Below are 18,355 nucleotides of genomic sequence, written 5' to 3'. Positions count from 1 at the left end.
ATGGCTTTCTCTCTGTCAATGACAAGATAACCATGCAGAACCTGAACGACCGGCTGGCTTCGTACCTGGACAAGGTACGAGCCCTGGAAGAGGCCAATTCAGATTTAGAAGTGAAAATCCGAGACTGGTACCAGAAACAAGCTCCCACCAGCCCCGCCCGCGACTACAGCAATTATTACAAGATAATTGAAGATCTCCGAGACAAGGTATGACATTTATCTGTAGAGGAGTTATAAGAAGGCAAGAGAATTATGGAACTGCATGTTCCATGTCTTTAAAATAAGATTGAATAATTACAAAAGAAATAGTGAATTCCTCATCCCAAATACATAGAGGTCCTGAGCATTCTAACAGAAAAGAGTAGCCTCTTCTCAATTTAAACACCAAATATCTTATCCTGACCATGTGATGTTTGTTGAAATTAAAATTATTGCAGTAAAAGTTAGCAAAATGTGTTTAGAGTTATCAATACATTTATTCAGTAATCAAATAGTAAAGAATGTGACAGGTATGCCTCAAAGGCTGGAAAGATAATTCTTCTGGCTACAGATAAGATCAGATGTTGTACAAACATATTTCCCTATTATGGTTCTAATCCATGTTGCACAGAGTATCACAGCTCTCTGGTTTCCTCATGGGATGTGGATCAGATATTTCACCATTATTCACAGGAACCTTTCTCTGTTTCTTAATTGTCAGATCCTTGCTGCTACCATTGACAATTCCCGGGTCATTTTGGAGATTGACAATGCCAGGCTGGCTGCTGATGACTTCAGACTGAAGTAAGTTCACCTGGAGCATATTTGTCTTCACTCTGCTTGTCTTCACTCTCTCAAGACAGGTTTTTCTTTAGTAACTTTGGATGCAAAAAACCCTGGCAAGCAGAATCAATTAATGAAGGACCAATTCAGAATATAAACCTGGCAGAACATGGTATTCAGATCACTGAGCTGTTTGCATAATCAGTTATAGCCCATGTCTTCATTTTTTTGTGATACTCAAATATTTTTAGTAGCCTGAATCACAGGAGAAAGAAGGCAGGAATAGGTGGGATTTTCACTTAGAAGGAACAGAGTGGCAGGAAGAGATTGCTGTGGGGCTGCAGCAGTTCTCTGCTGGAGTCTGAAATTTAGAGTAAGATGGGGCTTTTCCAGCTCCCAGCTCAGCAATACCTCAGATGATAAAGGTCCCTGTGCAGCTGCTTTCCCTGCAGCAATGTACCTGCAGGTTTCTATTTTCCCTCTTGTGTCCCAGGCAGCCATGGCCCATCTGTGCTTTCCTACACACCAAATCTGAGAGGACACTGCAAAACGCCTGTCCTGTGTGACAGTGTTTCTGTTGATGGTGATCATCATTATTAGGTGAAATGTCATGTCCTCCTCAGCAACAAAATCACACGGCACTGTCTGTGCTTCCTTATGTCGTAACTGGATAGTGGAAAAAAACACCTTTACTGCTTTTACACTTCTAAATCTGTACGTTTTCATCTACAGCCCACTGTTCCTCCTATATGTGATCATTTTATAGCTCTGCTGAATACAAACTCAGACATGTTCCAGTGCTTGTTTCTTTTTGGAACTGCAGGTATGAGAACGAGCTGTTCCTGCGCCAGAGTGTGGAGTCCGACATCAATGGCCTGCGCCGGGTCCTGGATGAGCTGACCCTGTCCAGAGCTGACTTGGAGATGCAGATTGAGACACTGAAAGAGGAGCTGGCTTATATGAAGAAGAACCACGAAGAGGTGAGAGTCCTGACAGTGCAGAGAGGAGACTGCTTCCCTTTGAAATGTATCTCTTGTAAACGAAACATACGTGTAAGTCACATGTAAATAGGTGTGTCATGTGTGAGTACACAGACAGTAGGGAAGCTGGTGCAATGAGGGAGAAAATGTGATAAATGTTTTATGTGTGTTCCATCTGTGATACTTGATAGCATAGGTACTGCATACCACAGCAGGGATCACTGGGGGCAGGAACAGTGCGAGAGGAGAGTGCCTGATCTTTCCGTGTCCTCTGCCTTCTGCCCCTGCAGGAAATGAAAGAGTACTCCAACCAGCTGAGTGGAACAGTCAACGTGGAAATGGATGCAGTTCCTGGCATCGACCTGACCAGAGTTCTTGCTGAGATGAGGGAACAGTATGAAGCTCTGGCTGAGAAGAACCGTAAGGATGCTGAGGCCTGGTTCTTCACTCAGGTACAGTCACACCAATGAACAGCACAGCAATGCACTGCTTCAGCATTACCGCCCCGGCAGGTCCCTACCTCCCTTTCTCAAAATAATTGGGTTTTTATCCATTTGTATGTGATTTTACACTTGTATTTCCTTTCAGACTGATGAACTGAACCGTGAAGTTGCCACCCACACCCAGCAGATACAGACCAGCAAGTCAGAGATCACGGAACTGCGCCGCACCATGCAGGGCCTGGAGATCGAGCTCCAGTCGCAGCTCAGCATGGTACGGAGCTACCCCGAGCACATCACAAGGCACTGCCTCACACTCTACCCTTCCTCCCTTGCTGTCTTGCCTCTCCTCGACTCCCCCTCTGTGGGACAAACTTCATTCTAACCTGTTCTGACATTATTCCTCTTTAGAAAGCTGGGCTGGAGGCCAACCTGCGGGACACGGAAGGCCGATACTGCGCACAGCTGGCTCAGATCCAGGCCCTCATCACCAGTGTGGAGGAGCAGCTGAGCGAGCTCCGCTGTGACATGGAGCGCCAGAACCAGGAGTACAAAATGCTCATGGACATCAAGAGTCGCCTGGAGCAGGAGATCGCCACGTACCGCCAGCTGCTGGAGGGCCAGGACTCACAGTATGTCACTCTGTCCAAGTCCCGATGAGCAGATAAGGGTAACAACACACTCTGTGGAGCGGCAGCTGGGGCTGCCAGGCTGAATCCAGAGTGCTGAGTCACACTCCCTGCACACACAGCCTTTGGAGCACTGGCAAAGCAGGGGCCTGGCAAACTCTCCGGCGCTGCCATAACTCAAGCTAAATCTGCACATCAATGGCGTGGAGGATTTGAAAACATAAATGCCAGCATTTTGACCAGGATCAATTACAAAAGGCACCAGGCCCCATATATATGTGTCACTTAATCCTCTGGTTGCATTGGAATTAGAGCCTTCAGCCTGAGACAACCTATAAAAACTTGCTCCCAGTATTTCTTTAGTTCCTGGTTTTCTCTATTTGTGCACAGAGGTGAAAATACCCATCCTCACACACCAGTACCCCCAGCTAGAAAAGAGCTTGGTACAGACTCCAGCTTACTTCAGTAAAATCTACATTTTTGTGCCCATTTCTCATATCTGATCTGTACATGGAATTACTTTTGATTTCTGAGGAGAAATCAGCTCCTTATATAGTTTCTAGAAGAGGCATTCTGAGGAGAGGAGCAGTATAAGGAGACACTTCAGGACAAAGAACTGGTCTGACCACTGTTCCCATTCCCCCTCAAGTATATAGAGGTGGATTTCAAAGCTGAAAGCACCTTAACACCACCTCTAGTAACAACACACCTCAGAACCAGCTATTGAGAGCAGGTACATGAAACCCTGGCTGTCCACACAAATTCCTAAATGGTTCAATGGTTTCAGGGCACAGGGTCAGGAATGGTCATTAATCAAATATTTCTTTTCTACAGGTTGTCAGGACTGAACCCCAAGGATGGTAAGAAACATTTTTATTTAATGAGGGGCTGAAACAAACAGGCAAAATAGGATTAAATAAACCTTTTAGCCTTGGATTTCTTCTTACTACCACAGATTCCATTCTCCCCACAATGGCTATGTTCTGTATCATGTAGAAACAAAAACATAATACTTCATTTTATGTGCATTTTTGAAACCAATAGATATCCAAAACGATTGCATGAACTGCTCATGGGATTCTAAAATACCCAAATCTCCCCAAGATTCCTAAGTTCCTCTGCTGATTCACATAACATACAAGATACTTCCAAATCTATATGTGATGTGCACTCTTAAGTTTTTCTGGATGAGGACCAGGAGGGAAAGTGGATAAGATGTAAAGGCAGTTCTGCCTTTGATATGTGAAAGATCTTGTGAGGAAATGAGCAAACACAACCTCATTGTTCAGTTCCTCAGGCTCTTGGTGGGGCCTTTTCATTTTTTGTTCCCTATTTAATTTTTTATTCCCCCTACAACAGCATTTGGGAGCGGTGGAAGAGTTCGCTCTGGCATGGAAGAGGATGGAAAATCTGGTTCTACCCGTGACAGGAGATTCTAATACAGAAATACCAAATCCCCACATGGACCCAGTGCAGCCTCCACACTGGCTAATGCTGAGAGAAAGAGCCTTTCACTTCCCCAAATCACAAGAATGTATACAAGAATGTCTTTCCTTAGATTTGCTCTGCCTTTGTACGTGAGCATTGGCTCACTGGGTCGGAGATGCCAAACCTGTTTTCTGCTGGTGCTCTATTGTGTCCTAACAATAAAGTTTCTGTTCTGCTTCTGCAAATAAATCCAGTCTAATGGTGGTTTTTGGAGCCATTGTGGCACTGCCACACAGTCCATAGGCCCTCCCAGCATGGGCTGCTGGAACCCAACCAAGGGATACTCTGGGAATGCCAACAGCAATAACAATCATAACTATAAAAATAGTAATAAAGATGGTGATGAATGGACAGATAAAGTACCATTAGATTCTGCCAGCCACCTGAAGCTGGTATCAGTTAAAAACAGAGAAGATAACATAAAAAATCCTTAAGATCTTTGTTATCAATTCCAAGGGCACAATGGGGTTGCAATTCCTGCACAAATAAAATGCACCTCTGAAAAACTGGTATTTTTCCATGTGTATATTTGTGTTCCTGCACTGCCAGCAGCACCAAGGCAAATTCCCTCAGCTCCTAAGGAAGCAGCAGGCACAGTCCAGGTGAAACAAATTACTCAGAGTTTGCTGTGACTGTTTTGGTTTTCATCCATCACGAAGAACATCCCCAGCCCATATCAGTGATGTGGCTGCTGGTGGCCACACCACCTTCTCCCAGCTACAGATCCCCACCATTGGAATTGACAAGATGCTGATAAACTTTTAAGAGCCTGGTGAATCCCAAAAGCACACCAAGCAGTTACCTAAATGCTGTACTTTGCTCAGATAATGTGTTTGGAAAAGGCATCCTTAGCCCCATCACTGGGCATTCAATCCACATTACAGTATCTGCAAAAATTTTATAATTTCTAGAATTATGTATTTTATTTTCCTTCCAACCTCCTTAGAGACACTATTTTTGTGTCTCCTATTTTCTGATATTTAAGAAAAAGAAATGTACATTGCGGGCATTGCTGACCAGTTTGGCCATGAGTGAGGCTGCAGAATCATTGGTGCTGCTGGTAAGAAATGCACATCCTGCTGGCATTCCCACTGGAAGGAGTTCAGAAGAGGTTCTGGCAAACTGCAGCAAGGCAACATCACAATCCACCAGAGAGGAAAACCGAAGGTACAAATGATATTTTTTTCCTGATCCAAAACTTAGGGATCCAGCAAGAGAGGGAATTCCTACAGCCACAGGCAGCTATCCATCCATTTGTATTCTGGATGGAGGAGTTGAATCAATCAGTGATTGTTGCAGGACATTGACCTGTACAATGTAGTTGTCAAAATATTCTGCCTGTATTTAAACTGCAGCCTAGAAATTCAGCTCAGTTTGCTTCCCATGTTCCAATTCAGTAAAACAAGCATGATTCCCAGATGAAACAAGCCGGGACTGCAGAGCAGCACCCATCTCCCAGGGAGCAGAGCAGTCCCCATCCAAGGGTGCCATCTGCTGACAACAGTTTATTTCCTTTCTCCGAGTGTCACTTCCATTCTCTACTCTGAATTAAAGAGGTGACTAAACCCAAATTCAGCATTGCAGCCTGACAAAGAGTCTTGTCAGATTTTGAAGTAAGTTGTTTGGTCTTTTTCATGGATCCTCAACATGTGTGGATCAAAACTGTGTGGCATCTTTTCCAGTTTGGAAAGGCTGAGCTCCAGGGAAAGCACTTCCCATGTCCCAGATGTACTTTGGATTACTTGCAAGAGAAAATACAGTTCTGGTTTTCATGATGTGGTAATTCCATGATATTCTCAGGACAGAGACTCTGTGGTCTCTCACATTGACAGCCTCACTGCCAGCCAGGGTGGGAATGTCATGGAGTAATTTCAGGTGAAACAAAGGATTAATTTTATTTCACATTCTATTCTGTACATACATGTGTAATTCCATTTCAGTGTGATAGTTCATAGACACCAGCTTGCTAAACTGAAAATTCAGTCTGAAATAGATCTCTGGTGAGATCTGCAGGATATCATCTGTTACAATCTGGTGGGATTTTTTCAAGTTAGGCCCTCAGTTTTTGTCTGGTGCTTCAAGCTCACCTCTGTGTCCTGCAGCAGGGCTGACCGCAGAGTGCAGCTATGGATAGTGGCTGTAACCAGAATACGTGGGGAGAGCCAAACCTTGCACTCACTGGAAAACCCTCCCACATAGTTACAAATGACAGGATTTCTACAGAAGGAAGTGTCTGAGGTAGGAAGAGGAGCATGTGCTCATTGTAAAGGGAGCTGGGGAAAAGGAAAGGAGCAGGTCCTGAGCAGAGCCGAGCCTGAGCCACAAGGAGGAGCCCGAATCCTGCTCCGTCAGGAATGAGGCTGGGAGGTACCAGGGAAACTGGAGTGCAACAATTCCTTATTGCTGCAGCATTCCAAATGAAACAAACAGGGAAAAATACATCCCTTCATATTTCTCCCAGGACAGTGTAACTTTGCTCCATGCAGTCTCCCTGACCTCACCAGTCAAGATGAGCAGCAAGGCCAAGGCAGACCCTGGGGAAGGGTTTAGCCTTCACCTAGGTAAGGAAACCAGCTGCAGCATTTCTGGGAGAGCCTGTGCCCACTCAGCTTCCTGCCTCTTCCCAAATCTTCCTCCTCTATCTCATCCCTCAGTCATGGACTAGAACAAGACAAGGCAAACCCACTAAACCCAACCGTTGCCACAGGAACACTCCTGTGCCCCTTACCAGCATGAGGAATAGGACAATCTGCAACAGCCACACTCGACCTTTCCCTGTTTGATGGATAAAGTTTGACAGAAAGACTATTCCCGCATGATTGCCAGGTCAATTTTTAGAGCTGGTAGCTTTAAATAATCACTTGAATCTTTTGAGTGCTGTTACAAATTCAAAGTGTAAATATTTTCTATAGCTAAGATAAATATCTTAATAGTATTAATGCTGGGAATAGCAAGAAATCCCTGCATTGCTGCCTGTTGAAACAAGACCACTGAAACAGGACTGCACCTCAAATAATGAGAAAATCATGAGAAAAGTATCTAATTCTCATGTATTTCCCCTGGAAATGGGCAGCTGAAGGGAACAGCTGGGCATTACTGACTCTGGACTGAAGTTTTTTTAGTTTAGAAGCTGGATGATTTCATGAAAGCCTCATGTCTCCCACAGGCTGAAGCCGTTTGGTCGCTAAGCTGTTTGACAGCTGATAGGACACACTGCATTTGAGAATCCATAGGTCTGAGGATCCACAGGCTGCTGTAATTCTACAGCCTGAGAATTACGACAGAAAGTATCTGCAGAACCCCATCCCTGCCCCGGCTCCCCGTTTATTCCCTTCATGTGCAGGAAAACGTAACATACTAACTACAGGGTTAGAGAGAAGTCTGAGGCAGAGCTGATCCTGTTCCACACCTACGGATTTTGGCCACACCTCACTATTATCATATGAAAAGAAAAAGAAAAAAATACCCAAACAAGCGAAAGGAAAGCAACCTGGTATGTGGCAGATTCCAAACAACAACAGCGTGCAGGCTCATAAATGCTTCAGAATTGACCAAGAGGAAGCACGTTTCGTGATGACACAATCTTGTTGCTGTAGTCATTCATCGAAGGGAAACTCCCACAGGAAAAGGCATAAAGCTGCTCAGGGAAAGCAAAGAGGCTGCTCAGTGCTAGGCAGCCAAACCTGGGGTTCGATTCACACAGAGCTAAGCATGAGCACCAGCCAAGGCCCTTTCCAGTTTTTTTCTGTGTCCCTCAGGGGTAGTTCAGGGTGTGGTTTGGCCCAGCAAGGAACTTCTTACAGAGCATCAAGTGCAGATGGTGGTGCCAGCAGCACACATCCCTCCTTCTCCTCCACCAGACCCTTCTGGCTGGCTGCAGGAGGGGCACCCTGGGGAGGCTTCGGCGAGCACTATGGGGAAAGCATCTTCCTGGGTGGGAATGAGAAACAGACTATGCAGAACCTGAATGAGCGCTTGGCTGCCTACCTGGACAAGGTCCGTGCCTTAGAAGCAGCCAACGCTCAGCTGGAGAGCTGCATCCTAGAGTGGCACAGGACAAAGTCTCATGGAAAGAGGCATGACTTCAACCAGTACGAGCAAAACGTCACTGACATGCAAAGACAGGTAAGTCAGAGCTGGGACTATGTCATTCTGTGCTCTTCTGAGAAATCTGGGTTCTCCTTTATGCTAATGGCTTTCCTTTAAAGAAGTTAAATAAAACCTTTGAAATGTTAGAAATCCTCAGGAAGGTCGTTCCAGGACCTGGGCATAAGCATTCTTTGTGCTCACAAGGAGGAGACTAGGCACGAGAAAGGCTGGAAGGGGGCAAGGGGGATTCTGGAGAGACTGGCAGAATAAAGGGATCCGTGTGCTGCCAAGTGTTCCTTTCTGTACTGAAACTGGGGTTTGAGTAACTGCGTCTGGCAGAACTTGGTCTTTTTGACTGCACAGGTATCGAGCAAATTACAAAGCAGGAGGAGTGCAGAGCCTGCCCCTCTCCTGCCGCTGTCTCCAGACAGACTGGGGCATTCCAGCTCTTTGATTCCTGTGGTAGCAGACAATGAAACTACAGGAGTTTGGGGACCAATGAGCTTATGTAATCAGATGGAAAAATACTTCATTGTAATTAAGAAAATAGCAGTGACAAATTCCTTGTGGATGTTTTCACTATAATTAAAAGGAGAATTTCTGGTTCCTGCCAGTAGTTAATATTAATGTTCAACAGTAACTCTTTCAATCTCCCAAACTCACGTGTCTTCAAATTTAAGCATAATATTAATCTGTATTCATAATGAACATCCTTAGCACTATTACCATCTGTGTGACTAATCAGTGCAATTAACTTTACATACCCATATGGGGCAAAACCCAAAGCTCTTCCAAAAGCAATGCTGTCGTTTGCCCTCCACTTTTTATAATACAATTACCTGGCATTCTCAAGATCCTGAGAAATTCTTTTCAAAAAGCCTTGGAAATGGTGTTAATTCACATCTTTGCTGACTGGGGCCAGGGACTTAATCAAACTCCATGCTCACAGTTAAAAGTGTTGCCTCCAGGCAGTAGATGAGGTGCTCCGACCACAGCCTGTGTACAGAGAGCCAGAACTGTCATCACCCATTTCTGTTTTAAGGATAAAGAAAGGTCACTGTCCCCAGACCTCGCACTTGGGCTCTTTCATTTTTAACAGAGAAATAAAAATTTGTCCATCAAGACCATATCGGTGTTCAGGTTGATTTAGAATTAATGAATCAGAAAGGATTAATGAACCAGAAAGGATTAGGAAGACAATAAGCATAAAACCATGATGCTGATTGGGGTAAAGCCCTCACTTTTGAATAGGTTGTACCCAAACTGCTTATTTTTAACACTCACCCCTTAAACAGCTGTCCCTGGCCACAGACACCTGGAGGCTGGTGGCTGTCCTGGATGTGGAAGGAAAGGCCAGGAAAGGATAATTTACAGGTGACAATCCAGTGATTGAACCCAGAATTTTTACTTTCTCTATAAAGTACTGCAATTAGCAGCATGTCTGCCAGTAAAATGAGTGAAAATATAGCATCTAATTATTAACCATAATTAAATTAATTAAATGTTAATTTAAAAGGTGAAACTAATTTAGCACCTAAAATAAAATTTAGACTAAATTTAGGGTCCTATATCAAATAATCCAGAATGTCTATGATATGCTGCCTGTCTGAACTTGGAGACATATAATCATTTGGGTCCTACATTTTTAACCACACTCTCCTGGATACTTGAATTCAGGATGAACATGCCAGATGGAGCAACAAATTTTGGGAAAAGCCTTGCTTCAACCTGATTCCATTCTAATTCAGATTCATAATGAAATAGCACCTGTTCTTCAGGTGACTGTCTCATTCAAACACCTTGTTCCACCAAATAAGCAAAGTTATCTACAGAGCATTCCAGGAGATGGGAGGAAGGACATGAGACATGAAAGGTGAAGCCATTGCAGGAAGTCTTCTTGGAAAATCCCTGTTTTGAGAAGGAATTGGAGTGTATTTCCTATACAATAATGTGTGAGTTCTTAATGAAGCTGTCTGACAGTTTGCAGACTGGTACTAGAGATGCAGTCATGTTCATGATGGATGCATTAAGGAATTCCATGTGACTATTAAGAGATAATTGCCACATGTGAGCTCTCCTGCTGGCTGCAGAGCAACTGGGGCCACACGGCAGTGGGCAAAGCACTGACCAGTGCTCAGATCACACAGAGTCACACAGCAATTCTGTACATGGCACAAAGCTGAAGAACTCGTGTTGTTTTCTCATTGCCTTGTATGTTCTACGAGGCTGGATTCCAGAATTGCCTCTTCTCTGACGCCAAATTCCAGGCAGTCACACATTCAGGGTATTGTTAGAGTTCTTGAGCTGGCCTTGATCTTGTCCCAGGGCAGTATCCGAGGTGTGCTGCTAATTGCTCAGGAATGCACAGTCTGTTAGCAGATTAGTTAAACATTCCACAGCACCTTCTTCTTTACTACAGAGGTGAACCTTTGACACTTCAGGAGAATTTTGTCATTTCCTTGTTTCTTTGTGATTCACTGATGTGTGGGAAGTTTACTCCAAGGTGTTGAGAGCTCTGTAAATGACTTCTGTGCGGCCACAGTGCCCCTTGGTTTGCTCTGTGGATGCTGAGGGAAGGTAGCTGGTGGGATGGCAACCACACTCCTCTTTCCTCTCTGTTAGAAAAGGACATGATGCCCTGCATTTATGATTTCCTGACAATTATGTATGAGTTCCTGTTGGAATTCTTTCAAAGATTTTGCACGGAATGCTGGACTCAGATCTATAGCTAAAAGCTGTTCCATGTTGTCGGACACATGAGACTTCCCAGTGCATGCTGAGTACACCAAAGGAATGAGGTTGTGCTTCATCCTCCACCTTTTAGGGCAATTTTAAAATCCCAAAGCAAAATCAGACACCTGAATCAATCACTCCATGCTGCTGGTTGATTCAGAGCAGCTATAGGTGCATAACTGAATGGACCACAACAACCAGATGCCAGTGAGTGCAACTCCAGGCTTAAGCCTGTGGTGGGTTTAGGGTCCTGCCAGTGAGTCGCTGCCACCATCACTGCTGTGCATCACAACACCAGCTCAGCGAGGTGTTCATGCACAGGCTACTTCTTAGCATAACATTAATTCCAGCATTTTCATTGTACTCAGACATGGCTTAATGGTTCTTACTGAAATTTGCCCTAAAGATGCCCAAGGCAGCTTTGTCAGCAATGCTGAACAGGATCAGAATCCAGTCTCAAAACCAGAGGAAGGCAGTGACTGTTACTCTGTAATAGACCATGAAGTTTGTGTAATGTAATTCATATCCTCTACTTGGCCAGGAAAAAGATGATGCCTCCTGGTTCATACCCTCAAAAAAAGTAAGAAAAAGAGTAAAGAAAGATTATGGACAAAAATTGCAAAACACTTAAGTTAATCAGGAAACTGAACTGCTTTTATTCCTGTGGTCCCCTTAGCATGGAAATTCTACTATTTAGATGCTTCCTATGAGCAGCAAAGAGGCTAAACCAGCACAGGTTATTTACTGTTACCCCATGGCAACACTGACTCTCCAGCTGGATTCTCTGTTTTCCAGATTGAGGATAGCAAGATCACCAATGCCAGTATCCTTTTACAAATCGATAACGCTAACATGGCAACTGAAGACTTCAGGCTCAAGTAAGCACTTCTTTGGTTTCCTCATTAAGTTTGAAAGAGGATTAAACTAAACATTGCTTTTTCTTGCTAATCCAATAGGGAAGTGATTTTACTGAGGTTTTCTGTTGATGCTGGATGAATAAAAACAATGTAGAACAGGGGAAAAAACCCAAAAGGATGTAAAACCCACAAATGATTGCTGAAGAACCTTGAGTCACGCTGTTTATGATACTTAGTGCAGGTCCTGACGAGCAGGTTTGACAGCAGACACTTGATACTTGTGACAAAAGGCACTTAAAACTGTCATCTGGGATTACAAATTATCCCCTCTAAGCACTGCACTTCCTAGTCCAGCCCAAATCTATTTCCTGGACTTAATCACCTCTTCTGTCCAGCTCCGCAGGGAACACCTGTCCTTCAGTAGCTTCTGCTTTGGAGTCCTGTATGCTGTGCACAGTAACTGGGCTGGTTGCCTCCCTGGTTCCCAGTACAGTCTGATTTTCAGTACATAGAAAGACAGTTCTCAGACCAACTAAAAAGACAAAATTCTTGGACAGAAAACATTCAGGCAGTTCTTTCTGAAGGAAAGGATTTGACACTTCTGTAAGTAAGACTTCTTAGGAATCCGGAAGATTATAAAAAAATATCTCAGCTTTTGGTAATATTGTGACAAACTCGGACACCCTGAGCACTGCCAGCCTTTCATTATCAGTCAGTAGTGTCACAAAAGGAGCCAGTGGAACTACGTTGAGGGATGGGACTCAGTCTGAGTTTACAGGTGAATGGCGAAGCATCAATAGAGCCCATAAAATATGGAGTAAACGGAGAGATGCTGAGGAGCAAAAGTGCTTCCCATGCCCAAGGGAAGACACGGCAGCATCTCCCTGCCTTTGGCTCACTACAGACACTGCAAGAGGTTAGAGAGGAATGTTAGTAACTGGCTTCCATCACATTTTTCTTGTTTTTCTGAAGGACTCAAAAGTCACCATTTTGGAAAAAACTACAGCAAGCACTGATTGCTGGTACTCTTTTCAGAGAATTGTATTCTCAAAGCTTTCCCAATCTGGTGAATGTTAAAATGCAAAAAGGGAAGTGAACAAAAGAAATTTTTTTTCCTACCATATAGGAGGAGTTATGAGGGAGAAAGGAAGGTGAAATACAAAAAAAAAGAAACTCATTGTTAAGACTATTCTAAAATATTTAAATAACATATGTTAGAATTTTTTTTTTTTCTCTTTATACAAGAGCCTGAATCAGGCAGTTCTCAACACGCACGTTGTGTCTTCTCTTTCCTCATAAAGATACGAAGCCGAGAAGTGTCGCAGGCAGGGAGTGCAGCTGGATGTGGAGAACCTGCGGAAGGAGCTCGACGGCATGACCATTATTACCACAGATCTGGAAATGGAAATTGAAGGCTTAAGAGAAGAGCACATCCTTAGGAGGAAAGACCATGAGGAGGTAGAAAAAGTTCCACTTGGTAAAATCCTATCACACAAATCTTTACTACCATGTAATTAACTGAGTAAGACCCACAATCTGTAAGTGGGATTGATGATTCAGGACCTAATCCTGTTTCTGAAGCAGCCAATGAGAGTCAGATGAGGCAAAAAGTCTGTATCTGCTTTACCAATTACACTGGGGTTTCAGAGAGAACAGATTGCTGGAGTCTCTCCCACCCATCTGTCATGCACAGCTATTAATAACTGACATATTGGACAGAAATGCTCTCAGAAAGGCTTAGATAAAAATACACAGAGTGCTGCTGGGTTTTACTCATCACAGAGTTTTTCCTCAGTTCTGCATCTATCATTTCCCACACTCACAGAAGCATGGAGGGGTTGAGGGTTGGAAGGGAGCTCTTTAGGTCCCCTTGTCCAGCCCCCCTAAACTCAAGCAGGGTCACCCAGAACAGGCTGAACTGAGAAAAACAGACCTCAAATTCCTGAAGAATCAAAATTAAAAAGAATGGTTGGTGAAGTCAGGCAAAATTACTCATTCTTGCAAAATCCTAAGCACAGTAATTAGATAATAATTCTCAAAAGCCACACTACTCTGAATTCTCCAGAGCTATACTCAGGGCTCTCTGTTATTCCCACATTTATAATTCCACTGCTTGAAACTTGCTGGTTTCGCTTGATCTGGTGTTTGCAGTTATTACCTAACACAGGACCAAACGTCCTGCTCAGTGTCTGTGGGTTATTAAAGTGGAGAATAAAACCCAGGGGTTTTATTTCACAGTGTAGGTGTAGCTGCCTTTGGCCGACCCCCTTACAGCCCAGGATAGTTCTTGGAAGCAAGGGACCAACAGAGCCATCTCTGTGTCCAGCTGATCTGCATACCATGATGTCATACCCCAAAAGGCTCCTTCGCCTGGGTGCTTTGAAAATGGTACCAGGCACAGAAGGTTGTGCTACACCAAAAGGAATGTTACCCTACCTGCCCAACTGGTCCTGTAATTATGTTGTTTACACAGTAATTATATGCTTTAATCCAATTATTCCTTTAACAATTACATAGAACTTTTACATTACTCTCCTGTAAACTTAGTTATAGTTCCATAAATATTAACATAAAGGGTAAGAAAGATGAAATTACTGTTAGATTTTCATCAAAAGTTTTGGGTTTCTTATAGATAAATAAATAAAAAATGTCAGTTCTTCTTCATTAAGTCAATGTCTTCCAGAAACATTCCATGAAAAGATCTTCTTGCATGTTTTTTATTGAGTTCTGCCACAGAAGCAAATATGTCACTGGTTTAAGTCACATCAGAGTATTGTCAATATATAAATTTTTCAAATACTGTTAACTTAATGTATTTATAACAATTCCCCCCCAAACCACTCTGGGATTCTGTGGCTCTATGAAAACTTTCCACTTCCATAAGTGAGTTTAATTATTCCCTCTGCTAACACATGAACAGGATATGGAAGCCAATCGCTCCTCACAAGACTTCAAAGTCAATGTAAAAGTAAACGCAGCCCCTCCTCAGGACTTAGGCAAGATTCTGGCAGAAATAAGAGAAGATTATGAGGCCATAATTGAAAAGAATCGTCTAAGCCTGGACAACTGGTACAAAGAACAGGTAACAGCTATTCCTTGCTCATTTCCAAGCCCCCTGTGGCTGTACCTGCCTGACCAGAGTCTGTGAGCTTTTCTCTTCCTTCTGCTCCACAGAGTGCAGCAATGTCCCTGGCAGCAACCCCTAATCCCGAGCAGATCCAGCACAACGAGAACGAGATCAAGGAGCTAAGGCGGACTTTGCAGTCCCTGGACATTGAGCTGCAGGCACAGATTAGTAAGGTATCTGCTGCAGACATCTTGGGCTGCTCACTCACTCCATATATTCTCAGAAGTCGTCATGGACCAATTCTCCATTTAAATCCACAGCCTTGCATAACTTTATTGCAGTTGTTAAAGTATGAGGGAAAGTGGAATTCAGATCATGCTCGACTTTGCCAAAATATGCAAAATAGCTTCAGCAACCATCACCAGGAAGTGAAAAATTTATGTCTCTCCTTACAACAAAATATGAGGAGAAGAAAAGGGATAGCTGACTCCAAGTCTAGAAAGAAAATGTGTCCAGAAGACAGACAGTAACGCAAAGAATGCAAAGTTCATATTTACAAGCCCTGTTATCATGCATGAAATACATGAACTGTGAAAAATATTGGTAGGGAACTTTCACAAACATTACACAGCTCTTACACAGGTTAAAGCTCACATTCCAGTGACCTGGAGACTTTGGAGCAATTCTGGACAGTTCATGCAGAACTGACAGGACAGACAGCAGTTTCAGGAGCAGAGCTTTGAGCAGAACGGATATAGCAGGGATAAATGACTCAGTTTTGCCTCTCATGCACACATGGCACAGCTTTGTGGTTCTGCTGCCTTCACAGGAATAGTTATGCAAATGCAAAAGTGTTTAAATTACCACAGCCTTAATTTTGCAATCTTCTAGCTAGAGACCAAATTTGCTGGTATTTCTGCGTTATATCTACCACATAAATAATAATCATGGTCTTGGTATTATCTGCCCCGTCAGAAACACATGCTGGAAGACACCTTGGCTGACACTCGGAATTACTACGCTGCTGTGCTTCAAAACATGCAGCAGATCATCTCCAGGTGTGAGGAAGAGCTGAGCCAGGTTCGTCATGACATGAAGCAGCAAAATAACCAATACAAGGTTCTTCTTGGGATCAAAACCCGCCTGGAAAAGGAAATTTCCACGTACCGCCTGCTGCTGGAAGGGAATGCTGACGGGTAAGGCAGAGCTGCCCCGACTGGAACAGATGAGAGTCCTCATATTTGGATTATTTATTTGTTTATTTGTTTATGCTTAATCAAAGCTTGTGAGTCCCATACTACATGAAGGGTTGGTATTTTAATGTGACAGATCATAATAAAAAGCCAAAGCCACTCAGAGTACAGAGACACTGGTATCCATGTAATTTGGATTACCTAAATTAATATAACTTTTTATTAAAAAAAAAAAATTCTCCACTCCCACAGCATGGTCATCTCAGCACAGGAGAATGCTGGCCTCATCTTTATTCTCTCATCTGATTTGTATGAAGTCAGAAAAGGAACATCAGCAGCCTTTAGAACTGAAACTCTCAGGCAGGCAAGACAGAGTGACCCCAGGTGTGAGGGTATTTGTCAGAAACCAAATTGGGAGCAACCTAAGCAATTCCAAATACAGAAGAAACAATGCACCTGTCCCTGGGAGCAGTAGTGAATGTGCCCAGGGATGGTTTCCAGTGAGAGTATCTACCAAAGGGAAAGCTCACATGGTATAAAAGCATCATTCTTTTTCCTTGTTTTTTTTTAAACTTTATCTCAATGGGATGAGGTCTCCTTAGAATCAGTGAGAAGGGGATGAATAACTTCTTGAAATTAGTGTAACATTATTTTCTCTCTATTTCATTATCTTCACAGGACAGCAAGAAAATCTGAAACTAAAGGTAAAAGTTCCTTACTTTGTTCTCTGTAGTGACTCTTAATTATTGTCATTTCCAATCAGATTTTACTCACGGCAATTTTAACCTCACCTGAGTGAACTGTGGAGGGTGTGCATGGCAGGCTCATGCAAGCCTTTGAGAAGCATTTCAGTGGTTCCTGACTGCTGTGAAGGGCTCACTGCAGAGCCCACTGGGCTGTGCCTGCCCATGGGCTGCCTCAGCCCCAGCCCTGTCAGTAACACACATGGCCACAGCTCAGGCTCCAGACTAAAGCTTTCCTGGGATATGAGGAGGCAAGGAGACTCTGCTGGGTGACTAAAACAGTTTTAGGGATTGAGAGCAAACCAAAAATCTGCATGTCTGGAAACTCATATTCTGGCATGAGCATGACCTGCAGACATCCAGGATAATCTGCTGGATTTGCATTGGCTGGGCTGTTGCTGTGTTATTCATTTGCCCTGACCTGGACCAGACCCAGGGTGACTTTCTGGCAGCACATTTCACACAGAGCAATAACAGATATTGACTTAAAGGAAAACATCTAGAGATAACTGAGTTGAGGAGGCAGCAGGCAAATGACTGTAAATGAAACTTTCCCTGCATCACCTTGTCTCAGCATTTCCCCTTGACTAACTAAACTTCCCTTTCTTTCAGAACACTCTGGGCTGAGCAACCGAAAGCTCAAAGCGATTGTCCACGACAGCGTGAATGGGGAGGTGGTGTCCTCCACCATCAACGAGATCCCCCCGCAAGCCTGAAGGAAACCTCTGCCAGCCACTGGCTTTCCCGGCAGCAGCTCCCATGGCCCCTCTGGGAACAGGGTGCTGTGGGCTGGCTCCCTGTGTGTCAAACAGGGATCCTGCAGTGAACATGCTTCTAAAATGATCTGCAGCCTAACACTGCAAAGTGCCACACAGAGCTGGGTATAGCTGACATTGGTAGTTTAAAGAGCTTTTAGTCACCAAAATGCTGAAGAAAAGCTGTCCAATTAAAGTGACTCGCTCAGCTAGTGACAGATGTATTGTGAACATCTCCCCAGGGCAGGAATATCCATCTGGGATTCAGTTACCGCTCTGCAAATTAGCTATAATTTAAGGGGAATAATCTCTCAACTTTTTTCCTGGTCTTATGCCTGTCACCATATACCTCACTGCAGCCAATAAATTTTTATCCATTATTTGTTCTGGTCCTTGGAATATCTGATTTTGCTTTCCCTTACATATGCCCAGTCCACTGTGGCAGTGTCACTGACATGGGTCAGGACAGCCAAAGCCTTGTTGTTTCAGGAAGGACAATACTGGAAGGCCACAGAAGAGGAAAGAGGCACACAAGTTACAGGTGACATTACATGAGCAAAACTATTCAATATATACAACTTATCAATGTCATCATTTAAAACAGCATTATGAGTAGGAGT

The 18,355-nt window shown here is 43.6% G+C and overlaps 2 protein-coding genes across 2 annotated transcripts in view; both read left to right on the top strand.

Moving 5' to 3' along the window:
• LOC103624206 (keratin, type I cytoskeletal 19) overlaps positions 1 to 4,483 on the top strand; it is a 14,008-nt gene extending 9,525 nt beyond the window's left edge. The window contains exons 10-17 of the mRNA XM_017746187.1: positions 7 to 206; positions 700 to 782; positions 1,585 to 1,741; positions 2,032 to 2,193; positions 2,330 to 2,455; positions 2,593 to 2,813; positions 3,645 to 3,670; positions 4,170 to 4,483. Coding sequence (XP_017601676.1) covers positions 7 to 206; positions 700 to 782; positions 1,585 to 1,741; positions 2,032 to 2,193; positions 2,330 to 2,455; positions 2,593 to 2,813; positions 3,645 to 3,670; positions 4,170 to 4,249 — 1,055 coding nt within the window. The 3' untranslated portion in view covers positions 4,250 to 4,483. The remainder of the gene's footprint in view (positions 1 to 6; positions 207 to 699; positions 783 to 1,584; positions 1,742 to 2,031; positions 2,194 to 2,329; positions 2,456 to 2,592; positions 2,814 to 3,644; positions 3,671 to 4,169) is intronic.
• Positions 4,484 to 7,778: 3,295 nt separating this feature from the next.
• KRT23 (keratin 23) lies at positions 7,779 to 18,115 on the top strand. Its single transcript, XM_008637142.2, has 8 exons — positions 7,779 to 8,423; positions 11,916 to 11,998; positions 13,279 to 13,435; positions 14,898 to 15,059; positions 15,152 to 15,277; positions 16,020 to 16,240; positions 16,916 to 16,941; positions 17,593 to 18,115. Exons 1-8 carry the CDS (start codon positions 7,794 to 7,796, stop codon positions 17,694 to 17,696), a joined length of 1,509 nt encoding a protein of 502 aa, XP_008635364.2. The 5' UTR covers positions 7,779 to 7,793; the 3' UTR covers positions 17,697 to 18,115.
• The last annotated feature ends 240 nt before the right edge of the window (positions 18,116 to 18,355 follow it).

This window comes from Corvus brachyrhynchos, unplaced genomic scaffold, assembly GCF_000691975.1.
Source record: "Corvus brachyrhynchos isolate BGI_N302 unplaced genomic scaffold, ASM69197v1 scaffold30, whole genome shotgun sequence".
Lineage (NCBI taxonomy): Eukaryota > Metazoa > Chordata > Aves > Passeriformes > Corvidae > Corvus > Corvus brachyrhynchos.
This window is presented reverse-complemented; position numbering and strand designations above follow the sequence as displayed.